At 42.5% G+C, this 22,487-nt stretch overlaps 1 protein-coding gene across 3 annotated transcripts in view; it reads right to left on the reverse strand.

Moving 5' to 3' along the window:
- Positions 1-10,228, reverse strand: part of SLX4IP (SLX4 interacting protein) — an 89,874-nt gene extending 79,646 nt beyond the window's left edge. For 2 of the 3 annotated variants that reach the window (XM_053380633.1, XM_053380634.1), the window contains exons 1-2: positions 9,816-10,221; positions 1,141-1,194 (exon numbers count right to left, since the gene is read on the reverse strand). In XM_053380633.1, coding sequence (XP_053236608.1) covers positions 1,141-1,164 — 24 coding nt within the window. In that variant the 5' untranslated portion in view covers positions 1,165-1,194; positions 9,816-10,221. Of the gene's footprint in view, positions 1-1,140; positions 1,195-9,815 lie in introns of all 3 variants that reach the window. The other variant, XM_053380635.1, reaches the window with a different exon arrangement.
- Positions 10,229-22,487: the final 12,259 nt, after the last annotated feature.

The following is a 22,487-nucleotide window of genomic DNA, read 5'->3' on the forward strand; positions in this document are numbered from 1 at the left end:
TTACAGAAAGACTCATTCTTGCTGGTATAATCTTAATATTTTCAACCAGATGAAGGTTTCATTTTTTGGAATAATAAATTTTCAGAGTAGTTTTTACAGTTGTATCAAAAATGACTGATTTGGTTATACTATTTGAATACTATTGCATAGATAATTATAAAATGATTGTGCGGTTTAATAAGTTAACTGTTTTATATTTGGACGTTTCTGCTGTACTTTATTAGAAGGAGAAAAACAATCATTTTCTTAATAACAATTTAAACCATTTATTTAACTAAAGCAATAACATTATAGCACATGTATCCATGTTTGTTAACTGATGTGGTTAAACAATTTTTTTAAAAAACAAAAACTTAGACTGAGTTTTAGCACACATGAAAAACTTAAACAAATCCTTATTTCCTGATGGATAGCTTTTGGACTATAATGTAACTTAAATAAAAAAAACTATCTTTGGAAAGATTTTTCCTCCAAAAGCATTTTATTTTAAAATCCGATTTAAATTTTAAAAAATCAGATTTATTTTTTTAAAATCATTGATTTTTATCCACCCTGGTTGAATCCAAAGATGTCCTTCTGCACTCAGAAGGCATCTTCAGCCCTTTAAAACACTATTATACCATGTGCTATTGCACAGAAAAGTGAACTTGAATCTAGATGTGTTTTTCCACCCAACAAGCATCATCCCTGCAGACTGATGAGATTTGTCATAGAACGCATAAGTTATGATACTGCACAAACTCTTCTGAATACCAATAAAAATTATTTGGACAAAACTCTTCTGAATACAATTCGCTGAGCAGCTGTACTGGCTATCTGATTTCCATTCATGCCTCCTAGGATCCAACTTTAGTAACATCTTTTGCCAACAACCAATAATACAGCTGGTATATTGCTTTTATTTGTTTTTTTATTATTTGATCACCTATATGGCTTATTTTTTCAGCATATTAGGTGCACTTAACACATGGTTTAGAAAGCCGCAAGCTTTGCTGCTGCCTGTACACAAGACCACAATTTGCCATGCTAATCTGCCGCTGTACCGGAATAAGTTGAGATCCTAAGGCTGTGCACTTCAAAGCAAGAAAAGTTCACCAAGTCAGTAATCTGCTGCTATTTAGGTTCCGAAAAACAGCTTACCTTTATAACCAATTTGTGCAACATCACGGCAGCCTCTTCGATTTCAGATGGCGCCTGCAAGCAAAGTGGAAGGAGAGTCTCTTTAGCAAAAAGGCAAGAAACACTGGCAATTGAAGTCAGCGTTGCAAAAAGCACACAGTTGAAGGAGTACCATACTTTTCCGCGTATAAGACAAGGTTTTTTTATATTAAAATAAGGTTAAAAATCTAGGGGCATCTTATGCACAGATAGTGCATATACCCATTTTCTGAATTTGGGGTCCCCAAAAGTAGGGGGTGCCTTATACACGGAAAAATACGGTACTTAGAGGGAGAAATGTTGTGTGCATGTATGTACATCATTAGGTATGTATCTCTTTACTTAACAACTCACATCCAAGGTCCGAACCAGGTGTCCCCAGATGTGTGACATCATGGGAGAGTTGTTGTTCCAAGGACTAAGATGAAACTTGTCATTTTTGCTATGGGACGCTGCATGTTGTTTAAGTGATCTTGTTATATTTACAGTATTGATTGGGATGTGGTTTGGGGGTATGTTATTATATTTGCTATCAATCTGCTGCGTTACGAAATCGCTGCTGTGTTGCTTTGCTATGTTGTTAGGAATTTGTTTTTGTAGCGTCTGCTCAAAGTGAATAATAATAATAATAATAATAATAATAATAATAATAATAATAATTTAATATTAGTACCCCGCCCATCTGGCTGGGTTTCCCCAGCCACTCTGGGCTGCTTCCAACAAAGACCAAAAATACACTAAAATGTCACACATTAAAAACTTCCCTGAAGTTTCTTCTGAATGTCTGATGTCTTCTGAATGTCAGGTAGTTGTTTATCTCTCTGACATCTGATGGGAGGGTGTTCCACAGAGTGGGCGCCACTACCGAGAAGGCCCTCTGCCTGGTCCCCTGTAGCTTTGCTTCTCGCAATGAGGGAACCGCCAGAAGGCCCTCGACGCTGGACCTCAGCGTCCGGGCAGAACGATGGGGGTGGAGACGCTCCTTCAGGTCCCTAACAGCATCCCTGTTTCTTTGTTGCAGGCTGCTCTGAGCATGATTCCTTTGTGTGGGAATGTTCAGGGAGGCAGGAGAGGATATATTGTTTATTAATTCCCTTCCTAACTTGCACTAGCAAGTTCTATAATTTAGCAGAGTTTTAACACCCCCCTTTTAAGTGCATAGCAGGTAGCTGGTTGCAAGCTTGCTTAAGCTTTTCAATATAGATTCCTGGTAAGATCCCTTGTTTCCCTCTTAAAAGAATAAATACGCCACAATCTTATTTAAGATATATAAAAGTAGTTTACTCACAGCATCATCAGTTCCCAGATGGATCCCTGAAGGCAGACTTAAGTTACAGATATATACATATGAGCCTATCCCGTATAGAGATAGTCTCTTTGTCCTCTGTTGGCTGAAAGCCAACAAGGCATCTCTAGCTAAAAGCTGTTGTTCCAACGACAAAGTCAAAAAGAGAGAGAGAGTGGCTGCATGCTTTGTGCTTTTGTTACCTGCACAGGTAAGGTCATGCCCACCTCTAGTCACATACAAGAGGAAGGATGCTCCAGGCCAGAAGGAAACAGGAAGTTTTTGACTGGCTGGAACAAACATCCCCTTTGCATGTCCACTCTAGGCAAACAAGGAATGTTGTACTTGACTGCTACTTATGTATCACATCCCACACTTTGTTGCAAAAGCGGTATGCAGATTGAATGAATGAATCCTGTAGCCACAGGATTGGATCAGAGCATTGGGAACCAGTGAATTTGATTGGAGCATTGGGAACCAGAAAAAGGGACATATTTGTGGTGGCCCCCTATGTGTAGAACTCCTGAGGAACACAGGGTCGGATCCATCAAGCATTACATTGTTTCCAAATGTCTTCATTTCTATGAGAGTTTTCGGCTAGGCTGTGAGATGCTTCAACTGCTGTTTTCAGATTACAATGGAACAAAGGAAGCAATTGTATGTTTTACGTAAGGTTGCATTGGAAGGCCTTTGCCTAAAAATACTTATATTTCTATCTCTGTCTGTGGGTTGTGCTTCTGATCAAATCCCTAATCTCTGATCATATACGATGTAAGACATGAGACAAAATAAAGAAATGATGGACTGCGCATCATTGCTACTTGCAAAGACACGGGGTTTTGCATGCACTGATGATCAGCGATGCTCGAAACGTGTCAAGCCTCTATATATGTTGGTTTGATTTTAAACCACACAGGCAAAGGAAAACAGGCCACACAGGGTGTCACTGTGGCATCAAGTAATTGATAGCTGGGTAGTCCTTTGATGGAGGCGGTAAGGATCTGGCCTCCCAGCTAAATCTGTTTTGCTTGCTGCAGACTATGAGATGAATAGGCATTTCTGAAGCACAGAAGATTGACTTGTCCTGCTGTCACTTCTGCACTTACTCCAATAGCTGATTAATATCAAACATCATGCCAGCATCTATATTCCTTTTTAACAGAGGCAATAAAGACTTTAACAGAGGCAATAAATAAGCAAGCATTTTCTATCCTTTTACATTAGGGAATTTAAAAAAAACACACCACTTCAAATAAAAGAAGAGTGCCACATGCTAAATGCTATTTGCTCATTTGTTGCTTTGATGAACTGGAATATTTTTGCGAAAGGATGCAGGTTACTGAAGTGAATTTATTGCCTAGCTCCAACAGAAATAAACAGACAGGAGAAGAAAAATTACGGGCTCTGGACCACTCCATTTCTCTCCTAGTTCCCACATTTTATTAAACATAAGCCTTATTCAACTGAGCCTAAAATCCGCCATGCTGATGGAGTGCTCAGAAAAATCCCAGTCCCCCAATTACCAAAAAAGAAAAGAAAAAAGGGGGGGCACTTGAAGAATTTGATCCAGTGTCAATCATAGCTTCCGATTACGTGCAAACCCAGAAACAATAGCTAACAGCTTCAGAACAAGCCATGGTTTACAGTAGGCTTATTGGGAAGATGTTAACCATGGTTGACAGTTCGCACAGCCTGGGAAACTATGGTTAACAACTTCCAGATAAAGTCAATTCAGTGCTTGGTGTAAGAGGGTGAGAGCAGGATTGCAACCCGATCTACTTTTCCAAAAACTTTTGCGCTCTGCTTCTGTGGGCTGAGAGTGTTGGGAGAAGAGTAAGACAAGGATATTGAATCAGCCTTCTATTTGCCAGGCAGTAGGTCAGTCAAATGGGTCACGAAGTGGAGAAGAGCTCAGCTCAATTTGCCACAGTTCCAAAATTGAATTCATGTCCGCATAGTCCCGAATGAAGGAAGTGGCCTATTTTTCATTTTCCTGGCCGGGAAGACAATCCTTAGATTGAAAAAAAGGCTTCCCAATGTTCCATCCTGTATCATCTGCTGCCATAAATGCTTAGCTCCCCTTTTGCCTTTCCAGACACTGTCCTGAATCGTGCTTCAGGCTAAGGGGAAGGAGGGGTGGATTTGCAACACAGGCCATTCATCAGACCGACCAAAATGCTTTCTGCATTCCTCAAGTCCTGGGAAAAATAGGCTGGATTCTTTTATTACTAATCTTTGCACTTCAACACTTAACGGTCTGACAGAAGGGCTAATGCTGTGTAATTAAAAGCAAATGTTTCCTGGATTCAAAATAAAGCAGGGCAAGATAAAAGCTGGTTGAGCAAGAGCAGCGGAGCAAACGGGAAGAGAGGGAACAAGCTATTCAGACAGAATTTAAGCTTTTTTTAATAATAATGAAAAAACCCACCCAATAAAAGCAAACCAAATTAGGACCATAAAAGCACTGAATTCTATTCTGAAGAGTCCAAACAGCTACTAAGAATCCTTTAGCTAAGCAGTTTTAAGACAAGCCACTGTGTTTGTGTGTGCTTTCATTGTGTGTATGTACAGGCAACATCTAACCAGTGCACAACCAGGCACATCATGGTGCATGGAAGTGGCCGGAAAAGGGGGTGGAAGGTAAAAATAAAGGACCCCTGGACGGTTAAGTCCAGTCAAAGGCGACTATGGGGTTGCGGTGCTCATCTCACTTTCAGGCCGAGGGACCCGGCGTTTGTCCATAGACAGCTGGTCATGTGGCCAGCAGGACTAAACTGCTTCTGGCACAACTGGACACCGTGACGGAAACCAGAGCGCACCGAAAGGCTGTTTAACTTCCTGCCGCAGTGGTACCTATTGATCTACTTGCACTGGTGTGCTTTTGAACTGCTAAGTTGTCAGGAGCTGGGACAGAGCAATGGGAGCTCACCCCATCACGAGGATTCGAACTGCTGACCTTCTGATTGGCAAGCCCAAGAGGCTCAGTGGTTTAGACCACAGCGCCACCCGCATCCCTCCAAAAAAGTGTGGAACAGGGTGGGGTAGGGTGGAACAGGGAAGGAATGGGGCGCAACCCATAGCCCTAGAGAAACAGAGTAGCTACAACTGGGAGCCAATCTATTTTAGATGGTTGTAGCCAATCTATTTTATGACAATTACTATTAAAATTTGTATATGGGCCCTTCATCCATAGATATCAGGGTGGTTCGCCACATAAAAATACAAGATAAAACAGAGAATACACAATAAAGTGGTATCTCGGGTTAAGTACTTAATTTGTTCCGGAGGTCCGTTCTTAACCTGAAACTGTTCTTAACCTGAAGCACCACTTTAGCTAATGGGGCCTCCTGCTGCTGCCACGCCGTCAGAGCACGATTTCTGTTCTCATCCTGAAGCAAAGTTCTTAACCTGAAGCACTATTTCTGCATTAGCGGAGTCTGTTACCTGAAGCGTATGTAACTTGAAGGGTATGTAACCCGAGGTACCACTGTAAGCACAAGAACAAAAATCCCCATTCCCACAACACATTTAGAAGGGTATCAGATGTTATTCAGCGCAAGGCCTGGTTGAAGCACAACATTTTTGACCAAAGGAGTACATTTCACACTCGTTCCTATGTTGCCACCCTCAGGATGTTTCGTGGAGGCACACAAAGGTGCTCAGAGGTTCATCTCAGGAGCCATCCAAATTCCTGCGGAGAGAGGTGGTCTTTGAGGTCTCGTTCTCTACTGTTGTGCCAGGGCTGTACCACCTGAGACTGCAGCTAAAGACTAACAGGACTGAACAGTCCTCTGCAGAAGAAAACAAACCCCCACATGTAGAAAGCTAGCAATTAATGGGGAAGTCTAGGGTAAATCTCTTCCCGGCGATATGCTTGTGTGCTGTGGGCAAGGATGCTTTTAGATACAGGTGTGTTCACATCACATGATCCACGAATGCAAAAATAAATAAACAAAAAAGGAGAAGAAGAGAAAGGAAGTTGTTCTACTGCCACAGCTAATGGCAAGCATCCCACAGCCATGAGACTGTCAAATAACTTCTCATCCCCCCTGGACAAATTTGGTGCAATCCCACCAGCAGGTTCCATCATTACAAGAGGCCAATTGCATGCAGTTCTTTATTTGTAAATTACTTTTTTGCAATCCTTCCTCTTCCCTATACAGTGGTACCTCAGGTTAAGTACTTAATTTGTTCCGGAGGTCCGTACTTAACCTGAAACTGTTCTTAACCTGAAGCACCACTTTAGCTATTGGGGCCTCCTGCAGCCGCTGGAGCCCGATTTCTGTTCTTAGCCTGAAGCTAAGTTCTTAACCTGAAGCACTATTTCTAGGTTAGTGGAGTGTGTAACCTGAAGCGTACGTAACCTGAGGTACCACTGTACTGTAATGGCCTGTTTATTTCTGACTGCAGGCCTGCAGGCAAACCACATTTAACTGCAAAGTGCTTAGCCGCATGTAGTAACTCAACAAGCAATGAAAGACCGAAGGCTTATGATGGTGCAATGACCTTACCCTGCTTCTAAGCGGATGGGAATATTCTGGTGGGTCAGCATTAAATCCCTCTATACCCTTCTGCTTTTCCATTCTGCACAGTTTCATACCAAGCTAGAAGAAAACCTGACTGCTTGTGCTGTCCTTAGAACATCTGTTTTCCTCAGCCAAAGGAAATTAATAATTATTTTATATTACAACAAAAATGGCGCACCACTGAAAATATGACGGACAAATAACACAAGCTGATGCAATAGCCAATATACGTAACAGCAGCAACACTCAATTAGAAAAAAAAATTCAACGCAACACTTTAACAACAGAAACACTCCCAAAATTCTTCATCCACCTCAAGCTTATAATACAACAGCAACATCTAGTGTCCAAAGGAATTATTACTGCAGAGACAGCAAAGGATAAAGAAAAGTCAGTTTATCCAGGGACAGTCCACATATACAGGTGAAACTCGGAGAATTAGAATATCATGGAAAAGTTCATTTATTTCAGTAATTCAACTTAAAAGGTGACACTAATATATGAGATAGACTCATGACATGCAAAGTGAGATATGTCAAGCCTTTATTTGTTATAATTGTGATGTTCATGGCGTACAGCTGATGAAAACCCCAAATTAACAATCTCAGAAAATTAGAATATTAAATGAAATCGGCAAAACAAGGACTGCAAATAGAGCAATATTGGACCTCTGAGAAGTAGAAGCATGTGTATGTACTCAGTACTTGGTTTGGGCCACTTTTGCATCAATTACTGCCTCAATGCGGTGTGGCATGGATGCTATCAGCCTGTGGCACTGCTGAGGTGTTATGGAAGAGCAGGATGCTTCAATAGCAGCCTTCAGCTCTTCTGCATTGCTCAGTCTCATGTCTCTCATCTTTCTCTTGACAATGCCCCACAGATTCTCTATGGGGTTCAGGTCAGGCGAGTTTGCTGGCCAATCAAGCACAGTAATCCCATGGGCACTGAACCAGGTTTTGATACTTTTGGCAGTGTGGGCAGGTGCCAAAGTCCTGCTGGAAAATGAAGTCAGCATCCCCATAAAGCTCGTCTGCGGAAAGAAGCATGAAGTGCTCCAAAATCTCCTGGTAGACGGCTGCGTTGACCCTGGACTTAATGAAGCACAGTAGACCAACACCAGCTGATGACATGGCTCCCCAAGTCAACACAGACTGTGGAAACTTCATACTGGACGTCAAGCATTGGCACTGTGTGCCTCCCCATTCTTCCTCCAGACTCTGGGCCCTTGGTTTCCAAATGAGATTCAAAAGCTGCTTTCATCAGAAAAGAGATTTGTTCTCTTATTCTATATGTTAAGGCTGCAAGTTGTGCATATTTTGTCAATTTAAGTTGTTAATCTCCTTTGGTTGGGACCTCACTCGTTTTTCATTTTTGGGCTAACAGGCCACAGTAGTGGCATACATAAATAACCTTTTTTGACACCTGAGAATTTCTGTCTGAATTATCCCCAGTGGAAAGGACTTTGGTTTTGGGGGGGAAGTACTTTTGAACATTTTTTTCAATTCATTATGAATCATTTCCCAAAACTTTTTTACCCTTTTACAGGTCCACCACATATGAAAGGACGTTCCCTCTGCCTCTTTGCATCTCCAGCACTTATCTGATTCTGCCTTGTACATCTTAGCAAGCCTACTCGGAGTTAAATACCATCTGTGAATTATTTTCCAAACACTTCTGAGCATCCCTATTTTCACATCAAGAATCACAGATTTAAGGAGCTTAAGGCACATTTTTGCTGAACTACAAATCCCATCATTCCTGACCACTTTCCATAATGGCTTGGGCTGATGGGAGTTAAGAGTCCAACCGCACCTGGAGGGACACATTCTGGGTCCAAGTTCATCTCACCCCCTGAACATACGTGAGAAAGTTCTTCTCTAAAAAATGTATTAACGTTCATTTGCTCTGTACAAAGCTACTAAAGCAGAGAATGCAATGCCGAATTATTACCTCCAATGAAATCCCAGTGGAGCACAGAGGACTATGGTAATAGGATTGCAGTCCGGGCCAATAATCCCTGGATCTCTGAGGTGCCAAAATCCCAAGAGAGCAGAAAAGATTATTTATGTATGCGATCATAGCTGCACAGAGATTATTGGCCCAGAGGTGGAAAGAAGAGAAGAAGAATGGGAGATGAAATTGATGGATTATGCCGAAATGGCTAAAATGACTGGAAGAATCAGAAATCAGGAAGACCAAAATTTTAATAAGGAATGGGGAAAATTTATAACTTATCTTAATAACCATTGTAAACAGTTAAAATCGTTAGTAGGATTGGAATAACACTTGTAGTTTAATGGTGAATTTTGGATACAACGGAGAGGTAAAAGATTTGGATTATCATAAAAGATGCAGGGGAAAACGATTAACAATAGGACCCACAAAGGGGAGGAGGGAAGTCCAGGAGATTCTTTGGAATCTTGTTTTTATGTTGTACTGTATGTTGGGCATGCGACTGTGAAATGTTAATCTGAAAAACCAAATAAATAAAATTTTAAAATGCTTAAGGTTCGTGTGCTGTAGAAATGAAGGCAGCGGGATGGCTCGGTCGATCAAAGCCTGGGAGACTCTTCATTTCAGGGTACTGTAGTGGGTTCGAGCAAAAAAATAAAAAGATTCCTGGCTGGCAGAGGGGGTTGGACTAGATGACCATCGGGTGTCCCAACTCTGCAATTCTAGGAATCTAACCTAGGGGCATAAAGCGGCACATCTTGGTGTAAAAGGCTCCAAAATAAGAGGCACCAAGGGGAAACAGAGGTAATTCCACTATAAGAGGTCCAAAGCCCCAGCTGAGCCCCTGATTCCGGTAGCAGCTCCCCTCTCTGCTTTCTCCCGCCGTAACTCACCGCGGCAACCTTGAATTCGGCTCCTCCACCGCCTTTTTTTCCTTAGAGGGAAAGAGAGGCGAGGCTAGCGCACGAGACTTCCGGCTGTGTTCGGAGTGGGTGGGTGGGAATGGAACGGACTACACCGCGAGGCGCTTTTCTCAGCTCCACTTGTGCCTCGCATTTTGCTTCCAGCCCCAAAACATTTAAGCGGCTTTTCTGTTGCTTCTCTATAACGCGCCGTTTGTCGGCCTTGCCACTCTCTCCCGCTTCGAAAACGACTCGGAAATCTGGCGCGCGAGCAGCAGAGCTCGGCCCTTGGGATCCCCCGCCCGGTTCAAAAGAGCCGATTCGCGAATAGGAAACGAGGAAGGTGCCTCTCGGCCCGACGTCTTCCGGCCCGTTCAAAGATGTCCGCCGACTACTTCCGTTTTCTCTCCTTACGTAAGGGACTTTTCTACGGAACCACGTGACGGGCGGTAGCCAATAGCTCGTCACAGCCCACGCTCCGGCAATTGGCCTGCCGGTTTCATGGGAGAGAGGCCTAGGCTCCCTCCTTACATGCGCACTACAGCTCCCAGAATGCACAGAGAGCCCCTTACCGTGGACGGCCTAGCTCTTCGCGTTCGTGGTGCATCCTGGGATATGTAGTCTCATTGCTCCTTTTAGTCCATTTCAGGAGAGCTGCGGAGCCTGAGAGGTTTGCAGAGTATTTGCTGGCCCGTCCAAGAGAGAGAGAGAAATAGAGGTACTGGAGCAGCAGGGGAAGGAAACCCTTTGTTATTTATTTATTATTATTATTATTACTACTACTACTACATGCCCGCTGGGGGGACATTGAATTGTGGAGATTTAACCTTCTCTCAGCAGCAGAGGAAGATAAGAGACTTAGCTACTTTTACTCTTCCCTTCCTTCCCTTTTTAAAAAATTAAAAATGCTGGAGAAGGCCAATTGGAAAGCAAGTAAAATTAATTTCAAATTCCTGACACCCACAAAGTTGTTGAATATTTTTTTTAGGAAGACCCCAAAATTGATAGTTGTTTATTTCCTTGACATCTGATGGGAGGGGGCCACCACCGAGAAGGCCCTCTGCCTGGTTCCCTGTAATCTCACTTCTCGCAGGGAGGGAACCACCAGAAGGCCCTCTGAGCTGGACCTCAGTGTCTGGCCTGAATGATGGGGGTGGAGACGCTCCTTCAGGTATACAGGACCGAGGCCGTTTAGGACTTTAAAGGTCAGCACCAACACTTCGAATTGGGCTCGGAAACGTACTGGGATCCAATGTAGGTCTTTCAAGACCGGTGTTATGTGGTCTCGGCGGCCGCCCCCAGTCACCAGTCTAGCTGCCGCATTCTGGATTAGTTGTAGTTTCCAGGTCACCTTCAAAGGTAGCCCCACATAGAGCACATTGCAGTAGTCCAAGCGGGAGATAACCAGAGCATGCACCACTCTGGCGTGGCAGTCCGCAGGCAGGTAAGGTCTTAGCCTGCATACCAGAGGGAGCTGGAAGACAGTTGCCCTGTACACAGAATTGACCTGTGCCTCCATGGACAGCTGTGAGTCCAAAATGACTCCCAGACTGCGCACCTGGTCCTTCAGGGGCACAGATACCCCATTCAGGACCAGGGAGTCCTCCACACCTGAACGCCCCCTGTCCCCCAAAAACAGTACTTCTGCCTTGTCAGGATTCAACCTTAATCTGTTAGCCATGATCCGTCCTCCAACCGCCTCCAGACACTCACACAAGACATTCACCACCTTCACTGGCTCTGATTTAAAAGAGAGGTAGAGGTAGGGAAGGTAACTGGCCCAAGGTCTTCCAGCGACCTTCATGACCAAGTGGGGATTCGAACCTGTTCAGCACTTCTGTTCAGCACTTCAACCACTATAACACAACCGCTTTCAAGCCCTTAGCAGCAGAATCCCTATTTATCCATGTGTGCAATGAGAGAGTAATGAAAGTCTTCTTTATTTCGGGGTTTCGTGGTGTTGCAAGACCAGAGGAAAGGACATATTACCACCACCTGCTGACTATAGTGCTATTGTTTCACAAATGCAAAAAAGGATCATGCCAGAGAGGAGCTTTCTTGTGTAAGAAACTAGTTCTAAACAGGAAGTTATTTTGTCTGAAGAAATAAGACCATCCTCATGCAATCTGGAGTGTTGTGTAGCCTAGAAACCAGCTTAACATCTCATTTAGAACTGGGAAGCTTGTTGCATAGTGTTAAAAGTTGGGTCATCCTTATTGTGATCTTGAATATTGGAGTCCAAATATTGAATTTTAACTATCCAAATATGCTCAGTTGGTAGAGCATGAGATTCTTAATCTCAGGTTCATGGGTTCAATTGGACTAGATGACTAGATCGTGGTCCCTTCTAAGTCCACAAGTCTACGAAATGAACTACTGTAATTTATCGAACTGGAAGTTTGCTTGTGTGACTTAAATTTTAAAACCTGTCATTGCTTGTAATATTTATGCAAATCTAGCATACAGAACTGAGCCCTGAATGGTGTCTCTCTCTGCCCGTTGTAGTTCATAACCTATGACCAGTCACAACAAAACCCAGAATTGATTGTTTTGCATTTCCATTAGGCATATAAATCCTGCTTTGGGGCATACTGCAAGCATCTGGTTGATCACTGAGAATAATAAGTTGAACTAAATGGTCCTTTGGCCTGATCCAGAAGGCTCTTGTTATGTCTTTAAATTCATGTAGACTTGGGTGTAGTTAATGATCATTCAGGCATCTATATTGCAAGCACTGTGTTTCTGCATTTTGTGTTTTTAAGCTATGGTATTATGAGTTTACAAGTGGGATGGGCAACAAAATACTGCAATATAAAATGACCTCAAATATTTCTCAGCAAGGAGGAAGGAAATGGGAAGAGCTTTCCAATTGTCTTTGGACTGTAGGGGCTTATACCTCCCTATATACTCCATTCTGACCCCAGATACAATCCTGTCAGCACTTGCCAATTGATTTTGGCCTTAAAGGGGATTATTTTGACCAAGGGCAGCTGCACGTGCCCATTTTGACTAACAGCTTGCCATTTTGCTTGGGCAGGAAAGTTTGCCATGTGCAAAACACTGTAACCCTAGCGCAGATAATGGGATCCACCCTCAGGAGCAAGGCTTCCACATGCATGTCACTTGCTGGAGCAGGAACCACCGTCATAAATTGGACGCAGGTTCAGCTGCAGAGCTGTTCTATCTGTACTGCATTGCTTTCAGTAGGGCAGAACTGAACTTTTACTCCATCTACGTGACTGTGCAAGCAGTAAATGTCGTCGTTCCTTTTTATGTCACTAGGATGGATTATATAACCCCACCCCCACCCTAAAATACTGACTTTAATTCAACTATTTAATTCATATATTTTCTGAACAAGATAACACATGTTACTGTTTGCTGTAACGATGATAATGTTTGTTTGCTACAAAGCAGAGCATTTACACAATCTAGGACAGGAGCACAAACCTAAACCTTCATTTGAAGTCAACTGGCTTTAAATTGTATTAACTGTAGGTGGATTGTGCCCTAAATGTCTGTGCCATTTGTTTGACAGTCATATGACCTAAATTCAGATTCTCCCTCCCACCTCCCGTTCTTTCTTCTACGTAGAAAAGCAAAAGGGTGTTTGTTAGAGGAGCACGGATTTATTTTCAGTGTCATTTAAAACATGTTGGTTTGTATTAAAAGCCGGCTTCATTTTAAACCAAATAATGTGGGGGTTTGTTTTTGTTTGTTTTTTTAAAAAAAGATTTTGCTTATTTTAAAAGAAAAAAAAAGATGTGAAATTGTAAAAATGATTTATGGTTTTTTGTTCATCCTGCCTGCAGCTCAAACTGAATTGGGACAGATGTCTCTGATTGGTCATTTATTGGGAGCAAAAGGCTAGTTCAGTTAAAAACTGAATCTATATATGCTCTTTAACCCGTGGGAGGTGGGATTAAACGTAGTTCTCACTGAGATGATAACGGTGTGCCTGAGCTTTACCAATTTAGCATACTCATATGTAGGAGGCTCATATCTATGAATAATGTGCCTTAGGATGATGGACTGGCTCCTGCAAAAATATTCCCTTAGCATAGAACAGGCATGTCCAACAGGTAGATTGTGATCTACCGGTAGATCACTGGACGTCTGTGGTAGATCACTGGCTCCCCCCAAAGAAGCTCAACAAGTTTGACTCCCCTAAAAAAAGCTCAATATTTTTGCTCTGCACCCCCAAAAAGGGGGTAGATCACTACCAGTCTTTAACTCTGTGAGTAGATCACAGTCTTTTGGGAGTTGGGTACCCCTGGCATAGAAGACTAGACATCAAGGGAAAGTTTCTAGCCTCATCTTTTCCCTGATGCACCACTTTTCTATGTGTAGAGATCTATTAGTTGGGTTTTTTTTAGAAATTAGTTTCTAGATGACCCTTGGAGTCCCTTCCAACTCTACAGCTTTGTGATCATGGAAGCCTCTAGTGGAATTCCGAAGTTGTCTTCTTCTTTGGCGATCACTTGTAGCCAAGTAAGATTGTCTTCCATAAACATGGTTTTAACAGTGAGTCCGTAAGTGACTCTGGAGGCCAATTCTGGATCCACACATCATTCCACAGTGGGAGCATAGGTTTGCAGGCGGGAGTTGATCATGGTGAGGGTTTGCCAAGCGTGCCTTCCTCTTAGCATCTTGTGTAACCCTGGCATTATTATTTTAATTAAAAGGGAAGAATGTTCTCGAATCTGAAGAAAGAGAAATATATTGACAAAGCTAATACGAAAGCTTTCAAGAAGCATGCGCACACTTGTATAAGGAAATGAAGAATTGTTAAAAATAAACGCCTAGGAGAATATGCAGCCCGCAGAACAATCAGCCCTGCAGAGATTTACTTGTAGAATCGGGAACAGACTGTGGAAAATCAAATGGTAGCCCCTGAAAGGCAGTTTATTTTATTAAATGCAAACAGATCACTAGAGAAACATGCTCAAATGATGGCCAACCTAAATTTTATGACGATCTAATTTTTCAGACTAGGAAATACTCATAGCAGTAGATAGGAATTGGGCATTGAGTCCTGCCCAGGATAGCTCTAAGGGCAAAAATACCCGCTTTGGAAGACCAAACAGTAAAAATCAATAGTTTCCTCAGTTTAACAGATAAGGGAGGTATAAGCCCCTACAGTCCAAAGGCAATTGGAAAGCTTTTCCCATTTCCTTCCTCCTTGCAGAGAAATATTTGAGGTCAATTTGGGAGAGTCAAAATGGCTGTACTATTTCAGACACATGGTTTATATCAGGCTTCCTCAACCTCGGCCCTCCAGATGTTTTGGCCTACAACTCCCATGATCCCTAGCTAGCAGGACCAGTGGTCAGGGATAATGGGAATTGTAGTCTCAAAACATCTGGAGGGCCGAGGTTGAGGAAGCCTCATACTTATGTATGTGTTTGCCTTGTACATTTTTGAACATTTATTCTATATTTGAGACCTTGGAATTCTTGTAACAGAGGTTGTAGGCAGAATCCAATGAAGTCTGCCTGCTTGTGCATCAAAAATCCATTTGCGCTATGGGGATCCTGGTCTTTCCCCCCCCTTCCTCCTCCACCACTCTGCCCCGACCCACCTCTTAATCTGTTCTGGAGGTTTCATGAAACATCAACCTATATAGAGCACAGTCATACTTCCATGCAATTATTGCAACTAGAGCAAGAACTGCCTGCCCCCAGAAGTCAAATGTGCTCTTGCTCTCAAACCCAGAAGTAATCAGGATATGTGAAGAATTGCATTCCCCTCCCTGTTAATAATGCTCCAGAGACAGCAAGTGTGGGATGCTAGCAAAGCATTTCTAAGAGATATTCTGAACCCACTCAGTGCTTATCGTGAAAAAGAACAGGCAAAACAGAAAAACGAAATTGTACTGGAGATTAATAACCAAGCAAAAGAGCATAAGAAGGCAGCCTCTTACAACAGTTCTTAATAAATTAAGTACAGTGGTACCTCGGGTTAAGTACTTAATTCGTTCCGGAGGTCCGTTCTTAACCTGAAACTGTTCTTAACCTGAAGCACTACTTTAGCTAATGGGGCCTCCTGCTGCTGCCGTGCCGCCGGAGCACGATTTCTGTTCTCACCTGAAGCAAAGTTCTTAACCCAAGGTAATATTTCTGGGTTGGCAGTCTGTAACCTGAAGCGTATGTAACCCGAGGTACCACTGTATTTGGGAACAAATGAACTTGGAACTTTTAGAAACACAGACTCTTAATTTCAGTAAGCAAAACAAAATGAATGTGGGAATAAACTGCTTGAGTTACCTGCATATCAGGTTAAAGAAAGAACAACATATGAACCCAGTTCCTCCAATAAAAAGGAGAAATGATATAGCTAGGTCTTCGGAAGAGATTATTTATTTAGGGCACTTACAAAACATGCCAGAGAATATTGGTGTTTTCAACGTTTTGGTGTTCAGCTTTGGATTGGTAGGGACGAAGCATTCTATTCCGACTCTGTTTTTAACGTGCTTATGTGGTTTCTTTTTTGTATATTTAATTTGTTTTCAAATCACTTCAGGGCATTATTTTTTATTATTTATTTGTCGTGGAAAGCAATATATACATTTAATAAACCTAACCGAAACGTCATTGTACTATTTTGAAACAAACAAAAAATACAAATCAAGTTACAAAACAAATTGAATTTAAATCAGCTAAATGCCTGGGTAATGAAAATGTCTTCATATGCAGGGCTAGGTTAAGACCTTTAGAGGCCCTAACCTCTTAAAAAAAATGACTTCCTCTTCATATATATCTAATTCAAAATATAAACCATAAAATAAAATTTTGTTTTTCGAAATGAAACAACCTACAGTACGATGGAAAATGATGTTTATTTTTCCCTACAATAATGTTTATTTTTGTTCAGCTGCGTCATATGGTCCATGGTAAATCCAGCAATGGAATTTTTTTGCGGTGCCCCTCTTCCCTTGATACCCTGAGCCATGTGATTATTTTGCTTAATGCTTAATCCAGCCCTGTTCAGAAGACACCTCCAAAACCTACCAGGGGCAAGGCCAGCTAGATTCCATAATCACGGTTCTCTTGTTGAGAAAGCCCTCTCACATATTGCTGCATATCACACAGTTGGTAAGTGCAGGATCTTTAAGAGTGCACCCCCACATAGAATCATATAATTGTGGAGTTGGAAGGGACCCTGAGGATCATCTAGTCCAACCCCCTAGAATTCAGGAATCTGCAGCTGTCCCATACGGGAATCAAACCTGCGACCTTGGAATTATCAGCACCATGCTCTAACCAACCGAGCTATCCAGACTCTGATCTTGTGCTGTAAGTAATTAAGGATTTCATTATTTAATGGGCACAGAGCATAGGGAGGGAATTGTGGGGGAGAGAGCACAGGTTTTCTCCAAACATGAATCGAAAATAAAATTGCTATAAGATAATGGCTAGATGGCATCTCCTTGGAAACAAGTACAGTCGTACCTTGGAAGCTGAACACCTTAGGGGTCTAACCTTTTGGCTCCCGAACGCTGCAAACCCGGAAGTGAGTGTTCCGGTTTGCAAACGTTCTTTGGAAGCCAAACGTCCGATGTGGCTTACTCAGCTTCCGATTGCGTGCAGGAAGCTCCTGCAGCCAATCGGAAGCTGCGTCTTGGTTGTTGAATGTTTTCAGAAGTCGAACGGACTTCCGGAACGGATTCCGTTCGACAACCAAGGTACGACTGTACTCCTTAAATTTGTGGGGCTTATTTCTGAGAAAATATCATTATGATCATGCTACCCAAATGCAAATGTTCAGTCTTTGCTTGATTGCACAATTATTAATGTTGGGGTATGAGGGTGCATGTGTGTTTAAATTGTGTTCTGTAGAACGTATTTCAAATTTTCCTATTCTTTACGTAGGTAGCAGCCAGACACGCTATGGGCATTAAAAGCATTTGGAAGAACTACAAAGTTTTGATTGTTATGGGACCTAGCCTTGTGTTGATACACTGGGGCTGGTATAACATCAAATCCAATCCTATGTTCCAGCCAAAGAGTGAGGACACTGTCCCTGACCCTGGCCTTGTGACATACGTACTGCAACAGGACAGCAAAAGTAAAAAAAATAGCCAATAACGGTGCTGCGGAAAAATCGAAAGGTAAGTTCCTGCTGCAGCAAGAACAAAACCATTAAGGCAATGCAAATAAAAGAGAATCTTGTATTGCAACAAAATTATAGAAATTGTTCCCTTTTCCTGCAGCTCTACAATCCAGAGCCTCTTCCCGTGCCCAGAACAGCAGTGGTCCGTAATAGGCAGTCCTTGGCTCTGCCTGTTGAGGACAGGCACAGATTTTACGCTAGCAATTTCTGAAAGTCAGTCAATAAGAGAGGTGGGTTTAGAAAGAATATTTGGAAGCAAATCTGCTCCACTTCCCTAAATAGCATAGTTACTACTGTAGCCTTTTTAGCCTCAGGTGAGAAGAGCTTTGCGCCCGGGACGGGGAAATGGGAGTCAACAGACACTCAAGGAATAGTTTCAGAGAAAAAGCTTTATTCTGCCATCCGGCTGGTAGAAGGAGCAAGTGTGATAGATTTACAAAACAAGCACGAGTTCACAGTCATTTGCACAGAGCATATATTCCCCTTTGAGTTCCCTCCCCTTTCTCCTCTTCCTCAAGAGTCCTGCCTCATGATGAGTGAGTTTCCTGAGCTTGAACAGAAAGCTCCTGTCTTGGGACTCTTTTGGACACTTGGCGCCCTTCCCAGGAAAGAAGGATGAGAAGCCAAGGGGGTTTCAGAGTGTCCAAGATGTGTTACAACCGAATGAGATAAGAGTCAGTTCTCAGGCCTGAGTATTCTTGGCATTGACAGAGTCTATTCATTGGCTTTTGAAGCCTTCTCGTACTGATAAAAGAATAACATTTTGCCTTTGCAACAGCAGAGCAAATGAGCAGATGCTTAGCTGCTGAGAAAATGATTTTGAGAAGCTTTGAGCCTGCTTTGCGGGGGGGGGGGACTTTGGGCCTAGGTGGCGTCACCTGTCCTCACCTCCTTCATTACGAGGCTGAGCTACAAACCGGGAAGTCCTCGGTTGAGATTTAACCTCTGCCCTGAGCTCACTAAGTTGTCCTAGGCAAGGCGTTCTCCCTGGGGCTTGAGAGAATTACACAGGCCCTTCCTTACAGGGTTGTTGTAAAGAGCAAAAATGTGAAGCACTTTGAAAACCCAACAGCGGTCTATAAATGCTAAGTAATGTCGTCGTCGTGTACAGCTCCATGGCTAAAATTGTTTTCACGGAAAAACCCAATAAAAACCTGGTTTGATTTTTCTTCCTGCTAACTGAAAACCAGGCAGCTGCGTGACCCGGGAAAATGCACCGGGATTAGCGACACTTAAATCAGCGGTGGGCAACTGGGTTCTTTAAGAATCCGAGCTTTCATTTTTGTTTTTATTTCATCTTGGTTGTGGGGCGTACGTTTGAATATGGGATTTGCTGCTTTAAATTTAAGGTGCAGCCATTCCCCCAACGCCGCCGCCTGTTTATCTTTTTAAAAATGTGCTTTCCTGGTTGCTTGAATTCATCTGCTGTGACATTTTTCATCAGTTTGCATTTTCATACAGGGTGGCAAAATGGGATGCGGGCACTGATCAGATCTGTAATGAATGTGAAGCACCCCAGCTGCGGTTCACCAGCTGCCTTTGCAGAGCTGCTGCAAATACGGTTCTCCATGCATAATGCATAGAAGCACATGCCTAACCTAATTTTTCTGAACCCGCCTGTCTGCAAGCTTCAATAATTATTACTAAGGTTGTTTTTTTAAAAATAAAAAATAAAAACCGTCATTTCTGTAAACGTAGAAAAAAAAGAGGTTTGCCATCAGTACTGCAGTCATTCGGCTAATTCATACCGACAGATTATAGTGCATTAACATAACTGCAGTCTTTATGCACAAGTGTGTCTTAAACATTGTCTTAGGGTTTGGTTTTAAATATGCTGTAGATCTTCACTGGGCTCTTCAATTGTGTTTCTTTTAATTGCATTGTAATGATATCTGCAGGAATTGGGGTGGGGATGAGAATAGAGCAGGCATAGGCAAACTCGGCCCTCCAGATGTTTTGGGACTACAACTCCCATCATCCCTGACCACTGGTCCTGTTAGCTAGGGATGATAGGAGTTGCAGTCCCAAAACATCTGGAGGGCTGAGTTTGCCTATGCCTGGAATAGAGAGTCGAACACTAAAAGGGGGAGCTGGCAATATGAAAATGTTGCATTTGTGTTTTGCCTCATATCTCTGCAAATGCTAAATATAAATATATATTTTCAACAAGAAAGCTGAGGCTTAGAAGATCCCATTGCCCTCTTCCTCTCCTCCTGTGGACTCCCATAATTGTGGCATGCTTCGAGATGGGTTGTGATGAAGAATGGGCTCACAAACATACATTTAACATAGGCAGGGGGTGCTGGGCCAATTGCAAAAGCAAACAAATAATAATTAAGCGTATTAGGTCAGATCCTTACGGCAATGATCCAAATCACACACTCCCACCCCAACAATAATTGTAATCACCAGTGCAGCACCCAAACCACCCTGCAGCATTGGTCAAAGGTGATGTGTGACTGATGTGGCCGTCGGCCCCCAGTAGGAAAACAAGCCTAATGGGCAAAGGCAGCCAAGAGGTGGCCACTGGCAGAGCAAATCTAGGAATAGCAGATTCATTCCAGCTGCTTCAAGAATTGCAGATAAATTGCCCAGGCGCAATAAATTCATTCCAGACTCGTCCTGTTTTAGAGTAGGCCCATTGACTGAGTATTTCTTTTAAAAAATTTATTTATACTTTTCAAAGTTATACATTTCATTAGTTTGACAATCAGTTTAACATTTCAAAGTTTGACTCCCTTCCCCCTCTTTCTGTGGTTCCTTAAATTTATTTTTTAATATATTCTGCATATCCAAATTCATTTAATTATCTACTTTAAATATATACTCTTAGGAAATTGCAGGCTATTACAATAATCCTGCCAGTGTTTTTAACAGTTTGCATTTTATCTGTAAATATCCAATAAACCATTTCCATTCTTTAATAAAAAGTTTGTTATCTTGATTTCTTACTCTTCCAGCAAGTTTCGCCATTTCTGCATATTCCATAAGTTTTTGTGTCCATTCTTCCTTTGCTGGGACTTCTGCTTCTTTCCACTTTTGGACAAATGGCATTCTTGCTGCTGTAGTAGCATACATGAATAAGTTTCTATACAATTTAGGTAGTTCTGTCCCTATAATTCCCATTGACTAAGTATAGGAACCACCACGGTTCCAGTTCTGCCCTCCATATCCCAGTGCCCATGACAAGGTGCAGCCAGCAAATGGCTGAGATCCCTTTCCTGCCCGCCTACAGGGATGGGCATGGCAACTGTGGCTTTTATTTTCCACCAGCATATGAAGTTTTGAAGGCCACGTAGTCTGACACCAACCAAGAACTACCCATGGCCAATGACACTCACAGATCCCATCTGCAAACCTGATCATATGCATTGTGGGTGCTCTTGCTACTCCCTTGTTTGGTTGGGCCATGATGGAAAGGTGTGCAGCTGCATTGTCTGAACTTTGTGGCCATGCTGGTAGTACTGCTTGGGCACATGGGTTGATTTCGGGAACCTTCTGCTGCATTCTGATGTTGGTCCTTGGTCTGAAGGTTGGCTGTGTGGGTTTCGGCTGCAGTGGGAAGTTGTGGATTGTGGCTTCCTTTCTTCTGGCTCTCCCCCCCCCCCCCAATTTAGAATTTCATTGCCAAGGACTCATGGGGTACCTGTTGGAGACCAATGTGGGTAGGATATGGGAGCAGACAAAGAATTGATTGGCCAAGAAAGGATGCAACACTTACAGTGAAGAATTCCACTTTTCCTAGTTTCATCTTCAAGCTCTGTATTAAACTGATAATTCCCCTCAAATTCAAGAGGACAATAGGCTTTCTGTTTCATTTAAAATTAAATGAAAATGACATATCAGGCTCCTGAAGAGACAGTTAAAGTCTATACGATTCAGCCATGCCCCCTCACATCTAGTCGCTGGGATGTGTTGTGTCTAAAGATTCACACTAGGTTTTTTTTTTGGGGGGGGGTAGCAGTTCCCTAGCATAAACAGGATGTTTCCAATATTTCACACACCTTGCTTGTGCAGCCAGAGTTATCAGATACCAGATCACATGATGTGCCTCCTGTCAAATACATGATAGGACTTTAAATGAGCCCCAACGGTGTTAAAAAGATAAGCGGAGTGATCCGTTTGGCGTGAATTGTCTTGCTAAAATGTGAGCTGAGAAAATGCATGATTATTTCGGTCACATTTCTGCTTTGTACGCCAAAATATAGGTGAAATGAAGCCCTGCAAGTCAAAATTAGGGTGTTTCCTTGGCTGGTTGCTTTGGTTACTGTTTCTCTCTCCCAGCATTTTAAAAGAACACGGGATTTTTGCATTGTGCTTGCATAACCGATTATACAGGGAAGGATTTGTAAGGGTCTTTTAACCAGTTTGAATGCACATTATGCTATAATCACATTCTGCTGAGCTGGCCTGCTGTTTGCCCACAGGTCTCATTGAAATATATTGTATCTACAACAAATAACAAGTAACTGTACCTCTAATGGCAGCCTCATTCACCACCCGTCTCTTTTTCTAAAACTGTAGGTGCACTTCACTTTGTTCATTTGAGTT

Source organism: Podarcis raffonei, chromosome 3 (genome assembly GCF_027172205.1).
Source record: "Podarcis raffonei isolate rPodRaf1 chromosome 3, rPodRaf1.pri, whole genome shotgun sequence".
Taxonomy (NCBI): domain Eukaryota; kingdom Metazoa; phylum Chordata; class Lepidosauria; order Squamata; family Lacertidae; genus Podarcis; species Podarcis raffonei.